General features: G+C 47.5%; 1 protein-coding gene and 1 long non-coding RNA gene across 2 annotated transcripts in view; both read right to left on the bottom strand.

Annotated features, from left to right (window-relative positions):
- The window catches only part of DDB2 (damage specific DNA binding protein 2), a gene marked incomplete at its 5' end in the record, with an annotated part of 31,964 nt that extends 27,812 nt beyond the window's left edge, over positions 1-4,152 (bottom strand). The window contains 6 exons of the mRNA XM_040328236.1: positions 77-176; positions 1,596-1,741; positions 2,579-2,767; positions 3,673-3,773; positions 3,857-3,964; positions 4,050-4,152. Coding sequence (XP_040184170.1) covers positions 77-176; positions 1,596-1,741; positions 2,579-2,767; positions 3,673-3,773; positions 3,857-3,964; positions 4,050-4,152 — 747 coding nt within the window. The remainder of the gene's footprint in view (positions 1-76; positions 177-1,595; positions 1,742-2,578; positions 2,768-3,672; positions 3,774-3,856; positions 3,965-4,049) is intronic.
- A 1,975-nt stretch (positions 4,153-6,127) lies between these two features.
- LOC120917152 lies at positions 6,128-9,783 on the bottom strand. Its single transcript, XR_005744169.1, has 2 exons — positions 9,703-9,783; positions 6,128-6,185 (listed from the first exon to the last, which is right to left on the bottom strand). It is a non-coding gene; the product is annotated as an uncharacterized LOC120917152 (long non-coding RNA).
- Positions 9,784-18,066: the final 8,283 nt, after the last annotated feature.

The following is an 18,066-nucleotide window of genomic DNA, read 5'->3' as shown; positions in this document are numbered from 1 at the left end:
ACATAGGCTCTGCTCCTCCATGTGCCTGGCTTTGTACGTTTTGCCGGCAATTTCATGGGCCAAATACAGCACTTACCTCCTTTCCACAAGTCTCCAGGAGCACCACATTGCCCACATTGTCTCCGGTTACCACGCTCTGTCGACTGGCAGACACATCCAGGCTGCAATACCACATGCTGGTGAGACACAAAAGCATAACCGGGTCAGATTTTTTATTTTTTTTGATAAGACAGCAATTTTAACATTAACCACTTAAGGACCGGACCAATATGCAGCTAAATGACCCAAGGTTTTTTTACAATTCGGCACTGCGTCGCTTTAACAGACAATTGCGCGGTCGGGCGACGTGGCGCCCAAACAAAATTGGCGTCTTTTTTTCCCCACAAATAGAGCTTTCTTTTGGTGGTATTTGATCACCTCTGCGGTTTTTATTTTTTGCGCTATAAACAAAAATAGAGCGACAATTTTGAAAAAAAATGCAATATTTTTTACTTTTTGCTATAATAAATATCCCCCAAAAACATATCTGAAAAAAATTGTTTTCCTCAGTTTAGGCCGATACGTATTCTTCTACCTATTTTTGGTAAGAAAAAAAAAAATCGCAATAAGCTTTTATCGATTGGTTTGCACAAAATTTATAGCGTTTACAAAATAGGGTATAGTTTTATGGCATTTTTATAATTTTTTTTTTTTCTTTACTACTAATGGTGGCGATCAGCAATTTTTTTCTTCGGACACATTTTTGGGACCATTGTCATTTTCACAGCAAAAAATGCATGTAAATTGCATTCTTTATTGTGAAAAAGACAGTTGCAGTTTGGGAGTTAACCACAGGGGGGCGCTGAACGTGTTAGGCTTCACCTAGTGTGCGTTTACAACTGTAGGGGGGTGTGGCTGTATGACTGAGGTCATCCATTGTGTCTCCCCTATAAAGGGGATGACACGATCGATGCGCCGCCACAGTGAAGCACGGGGAAGCCGTGTTTACATACGGCTCTCCCCGTTCTTCAGCTCCGGGGAGCGATCGCGACGGAGCGGCTAGAAACGAATAGCCGCGGCGTCGTCCCGGATCACTCCCCGAGGGGATCCGACCGCCGCATGTAGCGGGGGGGTCCCGATCGGACCCCTGACCCACGTCTAGGCAGGGACGTACAGGTACGTTGATGTGCCTGTACGTGCCATTCTGCCGACGTACATCTACATGAGGCGGTCGGGAAGTGGTTATAGAAAGATCTCCCTGCGATACAGTGATTGGTTAGATTATGGCATCGCCATCAATAAAGTACTCTAATCCTGTGTGCCACCGTTTGTTGTTTGTGTGCCCCAAAGGCATAACTAAAAGAATCAGGCGTGGCATAAAAATGGACGCAATATATAACAAAATATGTAATAAAGAAACATAGAAATGGAGCTGCGCGAGATAAAATAAATAAATAAAAAATTATAAATATATAGTTAGTGGCAACGTGATGTGAAGGGAATAATTGCAAACCAACTGCTTTGCACGGATTTAATTCAATGAAAAATCGACAGGTATTTTCAGTCCTTGTTTGAGATTGGGGCTCCTGCCCTGCCCTGCCTACAGCCCCACTTACGCCCAGTCCTCTGTGTTTGTATACATCTGAACGGTTCGTCCACTCAAATCTTGGAGGATGGTGCTACCCGCAACCGACGACGTATAGATCTGATTAGAGTTGAACGGGTCGAATTTCATTCCTGTAATACAGCCACCAGCTCCAATCTGGAAAATACAAAGATAGTGATGAGTATGGCTCTCAAGATCAGAAGGGAACTGTGCAATACACCGTGCAACCAAATCTGCGACCGCTTTTACTTCCGTACCGGCAGACAGTTACTAGAGAGCAGGAAGATCAATGAGTTGCGAGAACATTCACCAGAGCCCTTCACAGTTCGTTGAGGACAAGCCGTCTGCCGCAATGGAAGATGGTAGTTGTAGTTTATTAATTCACAGAATTCTGCACACCGCTGTGGCTTGAATCCTGCTCGTGTTGCGAGGCAACACTCCGAACCGAGTCAGGATTATTATTTTTTTTTAAACATGCTCGTATTGCAAAACGCTCGTTACCCGCGTTACTCGCAAGATATAGATGGTTGGCACATCGATCAGCGGGCCGTGGTTGCCAAGTAGGGTTGAACTCCGCTTAAAAGTCGCACCTGCATGTTTTACATGCAACAGTTGCCCATTATGACTGGTCAAAGTCGCATCCAAGTCTCACCCATCCAAAGTTGTGTCAAAGTTGCACTCCAAAGTCAGGAGCCTAAGGGCCAATTCACACCAGTGCGTTGATCTGCGTTTTAGCGCAGCTGTTAAAACGCAGATCAACGGAAGAAGATCTGAAAAATAAATTTTCAATAACGCTGCGCGTGCACGTCAACGGATTTCAGTGCGAGTTAAAACACGGCTAAAATAGATAGAGGTGCATTTTTAATACATTTTAGCGCAAGTCAGTGTGAATTGGCCCTTATGGAACTGCAAGTATTGCGAGTCTCATAAGCTTTAACAGTTTGAGAACTACAGCCTCCTCTTATCCCCATCATCCTCACTCCTCGTACTTACTCCAGGAATGAGTGTGCTGTTCAGGTCCTCATAGTCCCATAGAATGATGTCCCCTCCTTTAGACCCCACAGCCACAGTGTTTGGGTGAGCGGGGTGCCACTCAAGTGTCGTGACTCTCCTGTCAAAGGGGCTGTTGGTCCGATAGAGAATGTAGGAGGCCAAGGAGCACAGGAATGGAGTCTGGAGGCACTGTGGGGGAAAACACATGTAAGAACCAAGCCTGGCACACAACAAAGATAAGCCAACACTAGGGTTGTCCCAATACCAGTATCGGTATCGGGACCGATACAGAGTATTTGCGGGAGTACTTGTACTCCCGCAAATACCCCCGATGCCTAAATAGAATACTTGACCCCCCCCCCCCCCGCGCCGTATATCGCAAATCCGCTGCTGCCGCGTTAATCACCGTGCGGCGAACATTACAGGCACCTTTAGTTCGAATAGCTGTTTTGCCCGCCGCGCCGTGTATAGACACTCCCCCTCTGACGGATCTGTCCAATCCCGAGCAAGGGGGAGTGTCCTTTACACGGCGTGGTAGGGAAAACAGCTATTCAAACGAAAGCTGCCTGTAATGTTCGCCGCACAGTGATTAACGCGGCGGCATCATCATTAGGTATGGGGGACATGGCTGCATATATGTGGGGGGACATGGCTGCATATATGTGGGGGGACATGGCTGCATATATGTGGGGGGGACATGGCTGCATTTGTGGGGGGGACATGGCTGCATTTGTGGGGGGGACATGGCTGCATTTGTGGGGGGGACATGGCTACATTTGTGGGGGGGGACATGGCTGCATTTGTGGGGGGGACATGGCTACATTTGTGGGGGGGGGGACATGGCTGCATTTGTGGGGGGGACATGGCTGCATTTGTGGGGGGGGACATGGCTGCATTTGTGGGGGGGGACATGGCTGCATTTGTGGGGGGGGACATGGCTGCATTTGTGGGGGGGGACATGGCTGCATTTGGGGACACATTTAAAAAAAAGTATCGGTATTGGCGAGTACATGAAAAAAAAGTATGGGTACTTGTACTCAGTCCTAAAAAAGTGGTATCGGGACAACCCTATGGCACACCCATGGATAACTTACCTTTGCTCGAACATTTCCGCCCACCGTACTCTTGTACAGATAGTGAACAATGTTTTTACGTTTGTCTGCAAATTTCTTAAATTTAATGTCAGCTTTTGAATCTGTAAAGAAAGTATTGATCACATTATTTATTCTTAGAGCAAAAATACATACAATGGTCAGCCTTGATATTCTGCCCAATTACCTTTACTGCACTCCGGGTCTCCCAGTTCTTCTTGAGCAGTATTTTTCTTTCGGACGGATTTCTTGGACCCCGGCTCGGAGCTCGAGTCTCTGTCACTATGTTTTAAACCTATAAAAAGTAGAGGATTCGTCACATCAAATCACAGAACAAGAATGCATACAATTGGTCACCCTGTAGAATCCTGCCTTTTTACCTGCATTGTGCTCTGGAGCTTCTGGTCCTTCTTTTGCTGCGTTTTTTTTTCCGCCCCGCTTTTTTAGACCCCGGCTCGGCACTTGTATCTTGGCCTTCGTGTTTTAGGCCTGTAAGAAGACGTTAAATCGCATCATTCACTCAGAATAAAAATGCATACAATGGTCATCTGTAGAACTGTGCCTTAATAAGGCGTTAGACTCCGTGGAATGGAGCTACCTGTCAGGCCTCGTACACACGACCGAGGAACTCGACGGGCGAAACACATCGTTTTGCTCGTCGAGTTCCTTTTGAAGCCGTCGAGAAACTCGACAAGCCAATTTTCTCCATTCCCGTCAAGGAAATAGAGAACATGCTCTCTTTTTGGATCATCGAGTTTCTCGACAGTTTCCTCAAAGAAAATGTACACATGACCGGTTTCCTCGGCAAGAAAATATCTCCCAGCAAGTTTCTTGCTGGTTTTTGCCGAGGAACTTGGTCGTGTGTACGAGGCATGAGAGTGCCCCAACAGATTTGGCTTCGGCCCGAACTTTGTAAAGTGGCTTCAACTTCTATACCAGGCCTCCTCGGCGCGTATCCAAGTCAACGGCAGGATCTCGCCCTCCTTCCCTCTTTCCCGTGGCACACACCAGGGCTGCCCCCATATCGCCCTTACTGTACACCCTGGCTGTAAAACCCCTTGCTATTGCCATTAGGGGCCATTCAGGAATCAGAGGACTGCGCTGTGGTCGGCCTCTACGCGGACGATATGCTCCTCTACCTCGCGGATGCTGGCCCCTCGCTCCAGACAGCCTTAGGGACATTTTCAGGGTTGCAGATAAACTGGGCCAAGTCCCACATTCTCCCCCTAGACCTAGGCGCCCCCACTGCTGACCAAGCCGCACTCCCTCTTGTTAGAACAAACGCCATCAAATACCTAGGTATCCATGTGTCCAGACCCCCCCCCTAGACTACATTACCCTCAACATAGAGCCCCTATTCAATATCCTGAAAACCAAAACGCAGATATGGTTTAGTCTCCCCCTTGTGTTATGGGCCGAATTAACCTGGTCAAGATGATCCTCCTCCCAAAGCTGCTCTATGCCTTTTGGCAGGCCCCACTCTATATCCCCATCCGTATATTTAAAGCCATGGAGTCTATCCTTAATTCGTTTGTCTTTTACCTTTCGGCGTCCTCGCCCAACTACCCATCAGTTGAAATCCTGTTGGGAACCTGACTTGGGCGAGGTGTCGGCTGAGGACTAGGAGGAGGCTCCCGCCAATTGCAGAAATGTTTCTCCCAAGATCTCTGACCGCCTCACTCACCTATATATCCTCCACCGATCATACCTGACGCCCTACCGCATATGTAGATACAGACCCGGACACAACCCCAACTGCCCCGGCTCTGACCATCCCAGCGCCACCTTCTATCATCTCCTTTGGACATGACCCTGCGTACAGGGGTTCTGGACCCAGGTGGTCCAGTTCCTCCACGACCGCATGGGCTCCCCACTGTCCCTCTGCCCCCGTCAGTGTGTGCTGGGGCTCCTTTCACTCCCTGAAGCCGAAAAGTACCTGAATATATTTTTACAGGAAACATTATTCCTTGCCAGGCTTCAGATCGTCAAGACATGGATGAGGGGACCCCACGCTGCAGCAGTGGATCAGAGCTGTTAACACTACTCTACCCTTCATAAAGCTACTCTATTGTCCATAGGGGATGCCCGGGCAAATACCACAAGGTTTGGGATAGATGGCTGGGGGATGCCTCCACCTGTGACGCGCCTGACTAGACATGCTCGGCCTCGGCGGCGCCCCCCCCCCCCCCCCCCCGCTGGCCCGGCACCACTCCTCTGCCCTCTTCTACGCCGAAATATATATATATATATGCACATGTAATGTTACCTTTTGCCATGCCTGTATGTACATCAATGGGATTTATCCGTAATTGTAGTGCCTGTTGCACTAGACTTCCGTGTGTTTGTATATTTTTTTCTATGCTCAATAAACGTTGTTTTGATCAAAAAAAAGAACTGTGCCTTAATACCTGCACTGCACCCTGGAGCTTCTGGGGACTCTTGAGCAGCTTTTTTTTTCCGCCCGCATTTCTTAGCCCCTGGCTCGGCACTCGTATCTTGGTCTTCATGTTTTAAACCTGTAAGGAGAGGAGTCATCACATAATTCAGAGATTAACCACTTCAATACCGGGCACTTACGCCCCTTCCTGCCCAAGCCAATTTTCAGCTTTCAGCGCTGTCGCTGTTTAAATGACAATTGCATGGTCATGCTACACTGAACACAAACAACATTTTTTATCATTATTTTCCCCACAAATAAAGCTTTTGTTTGGTGGTATTTGATCACCTCTGCTGGTTTTATTTTTTTGCTAAACAAATAAATAAAAAAATAAGACCACAAATTTTGAAAAAAAAAAAAGTTTTGCATTTGTTTCTGTTATACAATTTTGTAAACAACTACGTTTTCTCCGTCAATGATGGGCACTGATAAGGTGGCAACAATAAAAGGGCACTGACAGACACCGACGATGGACACTGGTAGGCGGCACTGATATGCAGCACTGGTGGGCACCGATAGGCTGCAAAGATGGGTACTTATTGGTGGCACTGATAGGCGGCACTGATAGGCATCCCAGGTGGCACTGGCAGGCATTGTGGGTGAACACTGATTGGCAGCTGCCTGGCCACAGATTTGCATTTCCCTAGTGGTCAAGGGGGGGCATATTTGGTGGTCCAGTGGGTGGCCATCCTGGTGGTCCTGGGCGGGATCCGAGGGGGGCTGCGCTGATAAACTATCAGCACAGACCCCCCCCATCAGGAGAGCGGCCGATCGGCTCTCCTCTACTCGCGTCAGACGCAAGTGAGGAAAAGCCGATCCACGGCTCTTCCTGTTTACATCATGATCAGTCGTGATTGGACACCGCTGATCATGTGGTAAAGAGCCTCTGAGATCGGTGTAGCAGTGTGTCAGACTAACACACCACACCACTGACCGACGCGATGCGCGCCCCCCCATGGGCGAGCGGCGGCTGTTATCATGCTGGACGTCATATGACGTCCAGTCAGGATAACTAAACCACCGCCCGGCCGGCGGGAAATGGTTAAAAATAAAAAATACGATGGTCATTCTATATAAAATTCTGGCTTATTACCATTGCTGCACCCTGGAGCTTCCAGTCCTTCTTGAGGAGCCTTTTTTTTCCGGCATTTCTTAGCCCCTGGCTCAGCGCTTGTATCTCGGCTTTCATGTTTTAAATCTATAAAGGAGAGGATTCATCACATCGTTCACTCAGATTTAAAATGCGTACAATGGTCGTCCATATAATTCTGGCTTATTACCATTGCTGCACCCTGGAGCTTCTGGTCCTTCTGGAGGAGCCTTTTTTTTCCGGCATTTCTTAGCCCCCGGCTCAGCAGCCGTCTGCTGGCTTCCATGTTTTAAATCTATAAAGTAAAGGAGTCATCACATCGTTCGCTCAGATTTCAAACGCATATGGTCATCCATACGATTCTGCCTTATTACCATTGCTGCACCCTGGAGCTTCCAGTCCTTCTTGAGCGGACTTTTTTTTCCGGCATTTCTTAGCCCCCGGCTCAGCACCCGTCTCCTGGCTTCCATGTTTTAAATCTATAAAGTAAAGGAGTCATCACATCGTTCACTCAGATTTCAAACGCATATGGTCATCCATACGATTCTGCCTTATTACCATTGCTGCACCCTGGAGCTTCCAGTCCTTCTTGAGCGGACTTTTTTTTCCGGCATTTCTTAGCCCCTGGTTCAGCACCCGTCTCTTGGCTTCCATGTTTTAAATCTATAAAGTAAAGGAGTCATCACATCGTGCGCTCAGATTTAAAATGCATACAATGGTCATCCACATAATTCTGCCTTATTACCATTGCTGCACCCTGGAGCTTCTGGTCTTTCTGGAGGAGCCTTTTTTTTCCGGCATTTCTTAGCCCCCGGCTCAGCACCCGTCTCTTGGCTTCCATGTTTTAAATCTATAAAGTAAAAGGAGTCATCACATCGTGCGCTCAGATTTCAAACACATATGGTCATCCATACGATTCTGCCTTATTACCATTGCTGCACCCTGGCCCTTCTGGAGGAGCCTTTTTTTTACGGCAGTATTTCTTAGACCCCGGTAAGGCGTTCATATCTTGGCTTTCAGGTTTTAAACCTGTAAGGAGAGGATCACATAATTCAGTCAGGAATTAAAAACGCATCTAATGGTATTCCATTTAACCACTTCCCGACGGCCGTACGACTATATACGGCAGCAGGGTGGTTCTACTTCTCTGGGGCGCCGTGTTTTCACGTCCGCCCCTTTCCGCGTTCCCCGCATGCGCAGCGGGGAACTGCTGTGCTGGCCGTGTCCCTTGGACACAGCCAATCACAGATCGCTGTGAACGGCCAATCGGAGTGGCCGTTTGCGATGCGATCTGTGCGGCCAATGAGAGATGATCTCATATGTTTACATATGAGATCATTTCTCATTGCCGGCTCTCGCAGAGACAGCGGTGCTGTCAGGGAGAGAGGAGACTGATCTGTGTCTCTTGTACATAGGGACACAGATCGGTCACCTCCCCCAGTCACCCCCCTCCCCCCACACAGTTAGAACACTATATAGGGAATACATTTAACCCCTTCCTCACCCCCTAGTGTTAAACCCTTCCCTGCCAGTCACATTTATACAGTAATTAGTGCATATTTATAGCACTGATCGCAGTATAAATGTGAATGGCGCCAAAAATGTGTCAAAAGTGTCCGATGTGTCCGCCATAATGTCGCAGTCGCAATAAAAATCGCAGATCGCCGCCATTACTAGTAAAAAAAAAAAATTCTGTCCCTTATTTTGTAGGCGCTATAACTTTTGCGCAAACCAGTCGCTTATTGCGATTTTTTTTTACTAAAAATATGTAGAATACGTATCGGCCTAGACTGAGGATAAAAAAAAATAAAAAATTTAGCTATTTATTATAGCAACAAGTAAAAAATATATATATTTTTTTTTCTAAATTGTCGCTCTATTTTTGTTTATAGCGCAAAAAATAAAAACCGCAGAGGTGCTCAAATACCACCAAAAGAAAGCTCTATTTGTGGGAAAAAAAGGACGTCAATTTTGTTTGGGAGCCACGTCGAACGACCGCGCAATTGTCAGTCAAAGCGACGCAGTGCGGAATCGCAAAAAGTCCTCTGGGCAGGAAGGGGGTTTAAGTGCCCAGTAAGGAAGTGGTTAAAGGGGTTGTAAACCGTCCCGTTTTTTCAATGCATTATGGTGAAAAACATCTGATAATTGGCTTCTTGATTTTTCATCGGATAGATTGATAGTAGCGCAGCCATTGGCTAGCGCTGCTGTCAATCAAATCCAATGATGCGTGCGCCGTGGGCGGGGCCGAGTCCGGCATTCGTGTCTATGGACGCAAATGCTGGACTCAGGAGCGCGCCCGCAAGGTAACCCCCTTGGGAAAGCGCTTCCCAGAAGGGGGATATCTGATGCAGGGAGGAGCCGAGACAGCCGCAGTGGGACCCCAGAAGACCAGGTTCGGGGCCACTCTGTGCAAAACGAACTGCACAGCCGGGGGAAGTATGACATGTTTGTTATTTAAAAAAAAAAAATGTGAACCTTTACAATCACTTTAATTCTGCCTTATTACCATTGCTGCACCCTGGAGCTTCTGGTCCTTGAGGAGCCTTTTTTTTGCGGCAGTATTTCTTAGAACCCGGCTTGGCGCTTGTATCTTGGTTTTCATCTTTTAAACCTGTAAGGAGAGGATTTATCAGATCATTCACTCACACAACAAAATACATTGGCCCTCTAGCAAAGTCCTGAGCCCAGACGTTCCTGGATCTCTGGCTCTTATGAAGTGGTTGGTACCGTCCACCTTTTGGATTATGTGCAAATATTCAGAACAGGTACAACTTACACTTAAATGTTTGTTCTGTTGGATTAAACACTTTGGATGGACTTTATTGTGATTGATACATGAGGATATAACTCCCATTTATTCAGTCCAGTTTAATGTATGTCGATCAAAAGAGCAGTTAGTGGGGAGGTAGGAGAAGTAGCGCCAAAGCAGTTTTGGTCCTACTTCTTCTGTGGGTCACAGGAGTGCACTTCGTTCTGCACTCCTGTGACCCGTATTCAGTCAACAGAGGGCTAAAGTTCACCGTCGGCGGAGTTCACTCAACTGATCCAGACTTTAAAAGACAAGTTTGCTTTCACAAAAAATAAAATGCACTTTTTATTTCCCGGGTAATAAAAAAAAAAAAAAAAAAAAATTATATACATCACACACACACTCTAATTATATATTGATTGATTTAATAGATTTATAATGCGCCAAATACTGACCCGTCAGGTCAGTACATGCACACAGTTTTTTTTTGGTTAGGGACCCGTAAAGCATCGCACCCACAATCATTAGATTGTGGGTGCAATGCTATGGTCCTGCAGGCTGTGGGCTAGATTCAGAGAGAATTTACGCCGGCGTATCTTTAGATACGCCGCGTAAAATTCAAATCTGTGCCGGCGTATCTTCTTTCTGTATTCAGAAAGCAAGATACGCCGACATTAGCCTAAGATCCGACTGGCGCAAGTCTCTTACGCTGTCGTATCTTAGAGTGCATTCTCACGCTGGCCGTTAGGTGGCGCTTTCGTCGTAGAGTATGCAAATTACCTAGATACGCCGATTGACAAACGTACGTGCGCCCGGCGGTAGTTTTTTACGTCGTTTGCGCAAGGCTTTTTCCGGCGTAACGTTGCTCCTGCTTCTATGAGGCGCACGCAATGTTAAGTATGGACGTTGTTCCCGCTTCGAATTTTGAATTTTTTACATCGTTTGCGTAAGTCGTTCGCGAATAGGGCTGGACGTAATTTACGTTCACGTCGAAACCAATACGTCGTTGCGGCGTACTTGGGAGCAATGCACACTGGGATATGTACACGGACGGCGCATGCGCCATTCGTAAAAAACGTCAATCACGTCAGGTCATCACATATTAACATAAAACACGCCCCCCCCTTCCACATTTGAATTACGCAGGCTTATGCCGGCCCCATTTACGCTACGCCGCCACAACTTACAGAGCAAGTGCTTGGTGAATACTGCACTTGCTCCTGTAAGTTCCGGCTAGGTAGCACAAATACGATACGCTGCGCCGCCGTAAGATCAAGCGCAGGTACCTGAATCTAGCCTGTGTGTAGCTGTTGGCCTGTACCTCTGATATGGACAGGCAGTTACACTATGCAAGGTGGCAAGGGGATTTGCTTGCGGGCGTGCTCGTGTGCGATACAGTGATGGCCATAGCCGCCAAATGTATCACTCGGCCCTGCCCCCGCTCCATTGATTTGATTGAGCCAATGGCTGCGCTGCCATCAATCTCCAATGAAGCGCCGCCTCAAGCTGGGGGAAAGCATTGCGGGATCGCACCCACGGAGTTTCATGGCTCAGGTAAGTAAAACGAGGGGGGGGGGGGCTCCGAGAGTGCAAGGTGTTTTCACCTTAATGCATAGGATACATTAAAGGGGTGGTTCCCCTAAAAATAAAGTTTTGACATTGCATTTGCTATAATAATTACAGTTAGAATCGGCTGGTTGTATGTAAAAAATACCTCCGTACGTAGCGTTTGTATTATTCGTTCCCACCGCCACTTCCAGGTACGATGCTGGCGGTGGGCGTTCCTTATTGATGGACAGGCATCCGTCCGACGCATCCATCGCGTCACGAGATGCCGAAAGAAGCCAAACGTCGTTGCGCATGCGCCGTACCGACGTTCGGCTTCTTTCGGCATCTCGTGACGCGATGGATGCGTCGGTCGGATGCCTGTCCATCAATAAGGAACGCCCACCGCCAGCATCGTACCCGGAAGTGGCGGTGGGAACGAATAATACAAACGCTACGTACGGAGGTATTTTTTACATACAACCAGCCGATTCTAACTGTAATTATTATAGCAAACGCAATGTCAAAACTTTATTTTTAGGGGAACCACCCCTTTAAGGTGAAAAAAAATACGAAGCTTTACAACCCCTTTGAAGTTCATGTGCATGTTAAAGGTAGGTGTAACAATAATTTTGACAATATGGTGTCTATACAAGAACATGTGGAGGATTCCTCAGTACTACTACAAACAGAAATCAAGCTAAATAAGGAAAAACTGATCTCGACTCAAAATAACCACTCGGCTATCGCATGATATTTCCCAAAAAATTGCGGTCTACTTTAATTTACTTAAACATACAAGTCATGAAACAGTATTTAGGGGGCGTGGCCAGGCAGCGGATGTAGCCGGACGTGTCTGAAGTGAGCTCCGCCGAAAATCCTTCTAATCATCCTGCGGAAGAAATCTATACTCACCCACAGCCACACCGGAGGATTCCTTGTTGCTCGGGGAACACGTACATACCTTTCCTGGTGTCCTGGTCCCGCGATGTCGTCCGGCAAACGGCAGCTGGTGAACAAGCCAGCAGAGCTCATGGTCCAAAATGGCGCGTATGCAGGCCGCACAGCGAGGGAGAAGCACCGCGAGGCAGCCGAAAAGCTGTTCTCCAAGCCACTATTGAAAGAACCTACGGCTTCCTCCAGCACTCCGGAGGACTCACCGAGCGGAGGATCCGAAGCGGATGACACAGTGCCCCTGGAGGACTCGGTGCAGGCCGGACTACTATGGGACACAGTGAGTACTCCAGAGCAGGCCCCAGATAAGACACAGGGCCCAGGGAGTCCTACCATAGAGGGAGAACCCACGCTGAGAGACATATTTACTGCAGTCACTTCATGTAATGTATCCCTGGCAGTATTGACCACAGAAGTAAAAGGGATGAAGTCAGAAATCTCATTTCTCAGACAGGTTGCCCAAAAAATGAGAGAAAGAACCTCGGCATTAGAGGAAAGGGTGAGCACCATTGAAGATGACATGGGGCCTATGCAGAGGGACCTAGCCTACAATAACCATTTAATAGACCAACACTCTTCTCGTTTGGAGGAATTAGAGAACAGGATGAGAAGAAATAACGTAAGGGCTATAGGCCTACCTGAGAAAATGGAAGGAAAAAATCCTGTGGAGTTCATTGAGAAGTGGCTGATCGCAGCTTTTGGAAGAGAAGCATTCTCCCCTATGTTTTCTGTTGAACGGGCACACAGGGTGCCATCTAGACCCCCTCAGCCTGGAGCACCGCCTAGACCATTCCTGTTTAAATTCCTACATTACCGGGACAGGGACGCCACTTTATACAATGCCAGAATTAATCCGGCAGCACTGAAGGTTGACAATACTAAAGTCTCCCTATTCCCGGACTTTTCTGCTGAGCTACAGAAGAAGAGAAGCAAGTTCCTGGATGTGAAACGCCGCCTGAGGGACCTCGACTTGAAATACGCCATGTTGTACCCGGCCCGCCTTCGGGTAGAGGTTTTTGGTGCTGTCCAATTTTTTGATTCCCCGGCCACTGCAGCACACTGGCTGGATCGTGAAGAGCAATCCATCAAAGAGGCGAGGGGTAGACGACCGGCAGACTGAAAAAAAGTTTAATCTGATGACCCAGCATATTATGTGCTCACTTTCCAAGTTGCCTTTGTAAGGCGGTTTTTGTTCACTTTGGTCACTAAGGCCCGGAGTTTTGCTGTTGAGAAGCTCTAAGACACTGTGGTGCGCTTCCACTGTTGCCCCCAATAGGGTTGTTTCAGGCCCTAACTTGCCCCCTGGCAAAATTTCGTTAGCCATGTTGGCTACACTACATATGGTACTAATGAGCGATGATCCCGCCACGCTCCGCTCTCAGGAAACTGTTCTATATACTTTTTTGTTGTTTTTTCTGTTTTTTTTACTATTTTTTTCTATGCTCTCCCTAGCCTATAGTCCACATGATCACGACATAGGGTTCCCTTACTGCAGTAGACAGGGGTCCCAGAATGGTAGTATGCTTAGTGCTTGTGATATGCCTCTAACCTCCAAGTTGGTCAAAGATGTTGCTTTAGATAATTTTTACTTATACGGGATAAGATTGTATTCTCCTGCTGATATTGAGATTCCGGTAGTATGTCTAATATAACTAGGTGTCTGTCGTGGAATGTCCGAGGCCTGAATAGTCCGGTGAAGCGCCTTGAGGTACTGCGCACTATTAAAAGACTGGGCGCTGAGGTAATCTGTTTACAGGAGACTCACCTCCCCCCGGGTTCTAACCCAAAACTGGCAACTAGGCAATTTTGCCACCAATACCATTCTACCCACACGGTTTACTCGAGGGGAGTGAGTGTCCTGATCCGTAGTGGTACCCAGTACACACTTATAAATGTTAAGATAGATCCGGAGGGCAGATATGTCTTTTTATATTGTTCCCTTTATGGGGTTAAATGTGTGATAGCGGGAGTGTATATCCCCCCACCATTCTCATCTAATGTATTGAAAACACTGGCTGAATTTGTGTCCTGTCTTCCTGGTATTCCAATCCTAATACTAGGGGACTTTAATAACCTAATGGATCACGAGAAGGACAAACTTAAGACTGGTGCGGGACAGGGGGGGCAGGATAAGAAGGGTCCCACACCTTTTGCCCGTTTAATTGAGGAATTAGGCCTGTTTGATGTCTGGAGAATGCATAACCCTGATACTAGAGTTTATTCCTGCAGGTCAGCTTCCGTAGGGGGATTGTCAAGGATAGACATGGGTTTCGGTAATGGTCTATTACTACCATTGGTACGGAACTCGGCATATCACCCGAGACACACTTCCGATCATTCCCCGTTTACGGTAGATCTGGGCCTGGGTGTAAGAAGAGGTAAAACACTGTGGAAACTTAACCCGTTCTGGCTGTCTCTTATTCCGGAACCAGACCCAATCCCGGCATTACTTGGGGAGTTCTTTAGGGATAACTTAGGCACGGCAGACATTCAGGTGGTGTGGGATGCGGCTAAAGCCTTTATGAGAGGCCAACTTATTAGAACCATCAACCAAATTAAATCGGGCACTAAGGAATGGGAGACACGTGTGTTAGAGGAAGCTCGCAGCTCAGAGGCAGCCTATGTGGCAGACCCATCTAATGATAGCATAAAAAGAAAGTGGATGGCCTCCCATACCATGCTTAAAGACCTATCGTTTCAACTTGCAGAAAACAAAAGGTTCTTCTTACAACAGAGACACTTTGAGGAGGGGGAAAATACAGGTCATATGCTGGCGATCCTGGCTAGATCGCAGAAACCCCCTTCTCATATCGCAGTGGTAGCGGATGCGGGGGGGACACTATGCCATTCCACACGTTCCATTATAACTTGCTTCCAGGAATTTTTCCAAAACGTATACTCCTCTAAGGTCAGCCCCACTAGCGAACAGCTGCACTCTTTCTTGGATAAATATCAGTTACCAAAATTTCCTGGGTCGGATGTAGCCATGCTTAATGCTCCCCTCACCAGTGAGGAACTTCTGGAGGCACTGGCGCAGGCACATAATGGGCGAGCGCCAGGTGCTGACGGTCTTCCCTCTGAGATTTATTGCAGATACTCTGAGCAACTCATCCCCATTTTGTTAAAAGTTTATAATACAGCTTTTGAAACTGGAATACTACCCCCGTCTATGAATGAGGCCCTGGTTGTGGTTCTGTTGAAGCCTGGTAAGGATCCTCTCTCACCAGACTCCTACAGACCGATCTCTCTCTTGACATTTGACATTAAATTGCTGGCTAGAGTTCTGGCCACCAGACTCTCCAAATGTATTCACCAAGTAATACATAGGGATCAGTCGGGCTTCATCCCTACGAGGTCCACAGCACAAAACCTGCGTAGGTTATTCCTAAATATACAGGTGCCGGTGGACAACCCAGGCAATAGAGCTATATTCTCTCTAGATGCGGCCAAGGCATTTGATAGTGTTGAATGGCCTTATCTTTGGGAGACTCTGCATAGATTTGGGGTGGGACCATCCTTTCTAAAATGGGTCCAACTACTGTATAGCTCCCCGACTGCAAGAATGAGGATTAATGGGGAGGTCTCTGACTCTTTCAGGCTCTTCCGGGGCACGCGGCAGGGGTGCCCCCTGTCGCCCCTGCTGTTTGCCCTAGCCCTAGAGCCCTTGGCAATACATATGAGAGCTTCACCCGACATTACAGGTTTCATCAGGGGTGCAGGGCGGGATGTCATCTCTCTATTTGCAGATGATACACTGCTGTATTTGGGTGACACTCAAAAGTCGCTGGGGAATGCGATGTCCTTGATCGCAGGCTTCGGCGAACTATCAGGATTCAGCATTAACTGGAACAAATCAGTACTTATGCCTCTAGACCCCCTAACAGACAGTCTGCCTGACTGCGCCAGGGATATTGTGGTAGTAAATGAGTTTAGGTACTTGGGAATTCTGGTCACGCCGGACCCCTCCCAATATCTCTCTTTGAATCTGGCACCTTTGCTACAAAAATTCAGACAGAAATGTGCGTCCTGGAAAAAACTTCCACTATCAGTTACAGGCAGAGCGAACCTCATTAAAATGGTGTGGGCCCCCCAGCTTCTGTATGTTTTCCACAATACCCCGATTTGGATTCCCCACAGGTGGTTTGCTCAGATAGATGCCCAGTTCAGAGATTTAATTTGGGGTGGCAAGGTGGCACGTATAAAACTTACCACACTACAACTAGCCAAGGACCAAGGTGGTTTAGCTGTCCCTCATGCTCGCTACTACTTCATAGCATCACAAATACAGCATCTAGGAGACTGGGGGGAGGTAGACCTCGGAGACCCAATACGAGCCATACTACTCCCGTCGGGGTCAATACTACCGGCGGTGTCTTACTTGGAAGCAGGGCTCACACACCTGGACCAGACCCTACCTACAGTGGTGCTGCTGAATACGCTGTGGAAATACGTTCGTTCCAGTCTCAATGTCAGGGGGGTATGCCCCTTTACTCCCATTTGGAAAAATTCCTACTACAGGGAACTTTTTAAACTAGAAGGCTTCAGGACCTGGGTAAATGCAGGTATACACTATATCAGCCCTCAAAATTTCCACTCGCCTACTAGCATTTGGCGAGTGGATTTAAGCTGGGGGCGAGTGATGACAGGGCTGCATGACCAATGTCCCTCCAATCTGTGCCTACACTTAGAGTCCCGATGAGATTGGCGGCCGAAGAGGAAAGGTGCATGCTCGGGAAAAGTAGTCTGGATCCTCCACATATTCTTGTATAGACACCATATTGTCAAAAGTATTGTGACACCTGCCTTTACACGCACATGGATTTTAATGGCATCCCAGTCTTAGACCCCATACACACACTATACAACTTTTGTTGTCATATTTCCTTTAGATTTACCAAAACCATGTAGAGCAAGGGCCTGCCTGATTTCATACAAATTGAAACTCTTAAGGTTTGACCTCATATTATTTGGTTTTAGTAAATCCAGGGCTTTTTTTCAGGGGAAACTCAGTTCCACCACCTTTGGCTCAGACCCTTTGATGTCTGCTCACCACAATCACTTGTAAATACAGAAGTCTGGTTTCTGTGTTTACAAGCGACAGCTCTGCACTCTGTGTGTAACCCCCCTGAACTCTGCACTCTGTATGTAATGCAATCCTGGTATTTAATGCCCCTTTAATACCCTTCTACTGCTTGTGAAATCTGAACGGGTCGTGGTTGAGTTCCTGGACCTATTTTCTGAGAAAAAAAGCTGAAAGGAAAACATATCTACAGAAAATTGCATAGTGTGTATCCAGCTTTAAGCGGAGGTTCACCCTAAAACAATTATATCCCATTACATCCAGCATACTACCGACATCTACAGTATGCCATTTTTTTTTTGCCGTACATACCGTTTTATTGTTATTCCCCCCCGGCTTCTGGCTCCCACGGGAGTGGGCGTTCCTATTCCGAGGTTAGATGATTGACGTCTGGTGAAAAACTTTCCCTGACGCGTCATGAGTTTTCCGTCAGTAGCCGACCTGCGAGTCGGCTCTATACGGCGCCTGCACCCGCCGTGTAGAGCTGACTGCACATGTGCCATATAGAGCCGGACTCGCAGGTCGGCTACTTACGGAAAACT

Source organism: Rana temporaria, chromosome 11 (genome assembly GCF_905171775.1).
Source record: "Rana temporaria chromosome 11, aRanTem1.1, whole genome shotgun sequence".
NCBI classification, from domain to species: domain Eukaryota; kingdom Metazoa; phylum Chordata; class Amphibia; order Anura; family Ranidae; genus Rana; species Rana temporaria.
The sequence above is the reverse complement of the archived record's forward strand: the minus strand, read 5'-3'. Positions and strand labels throughout refer to the sequence as shown.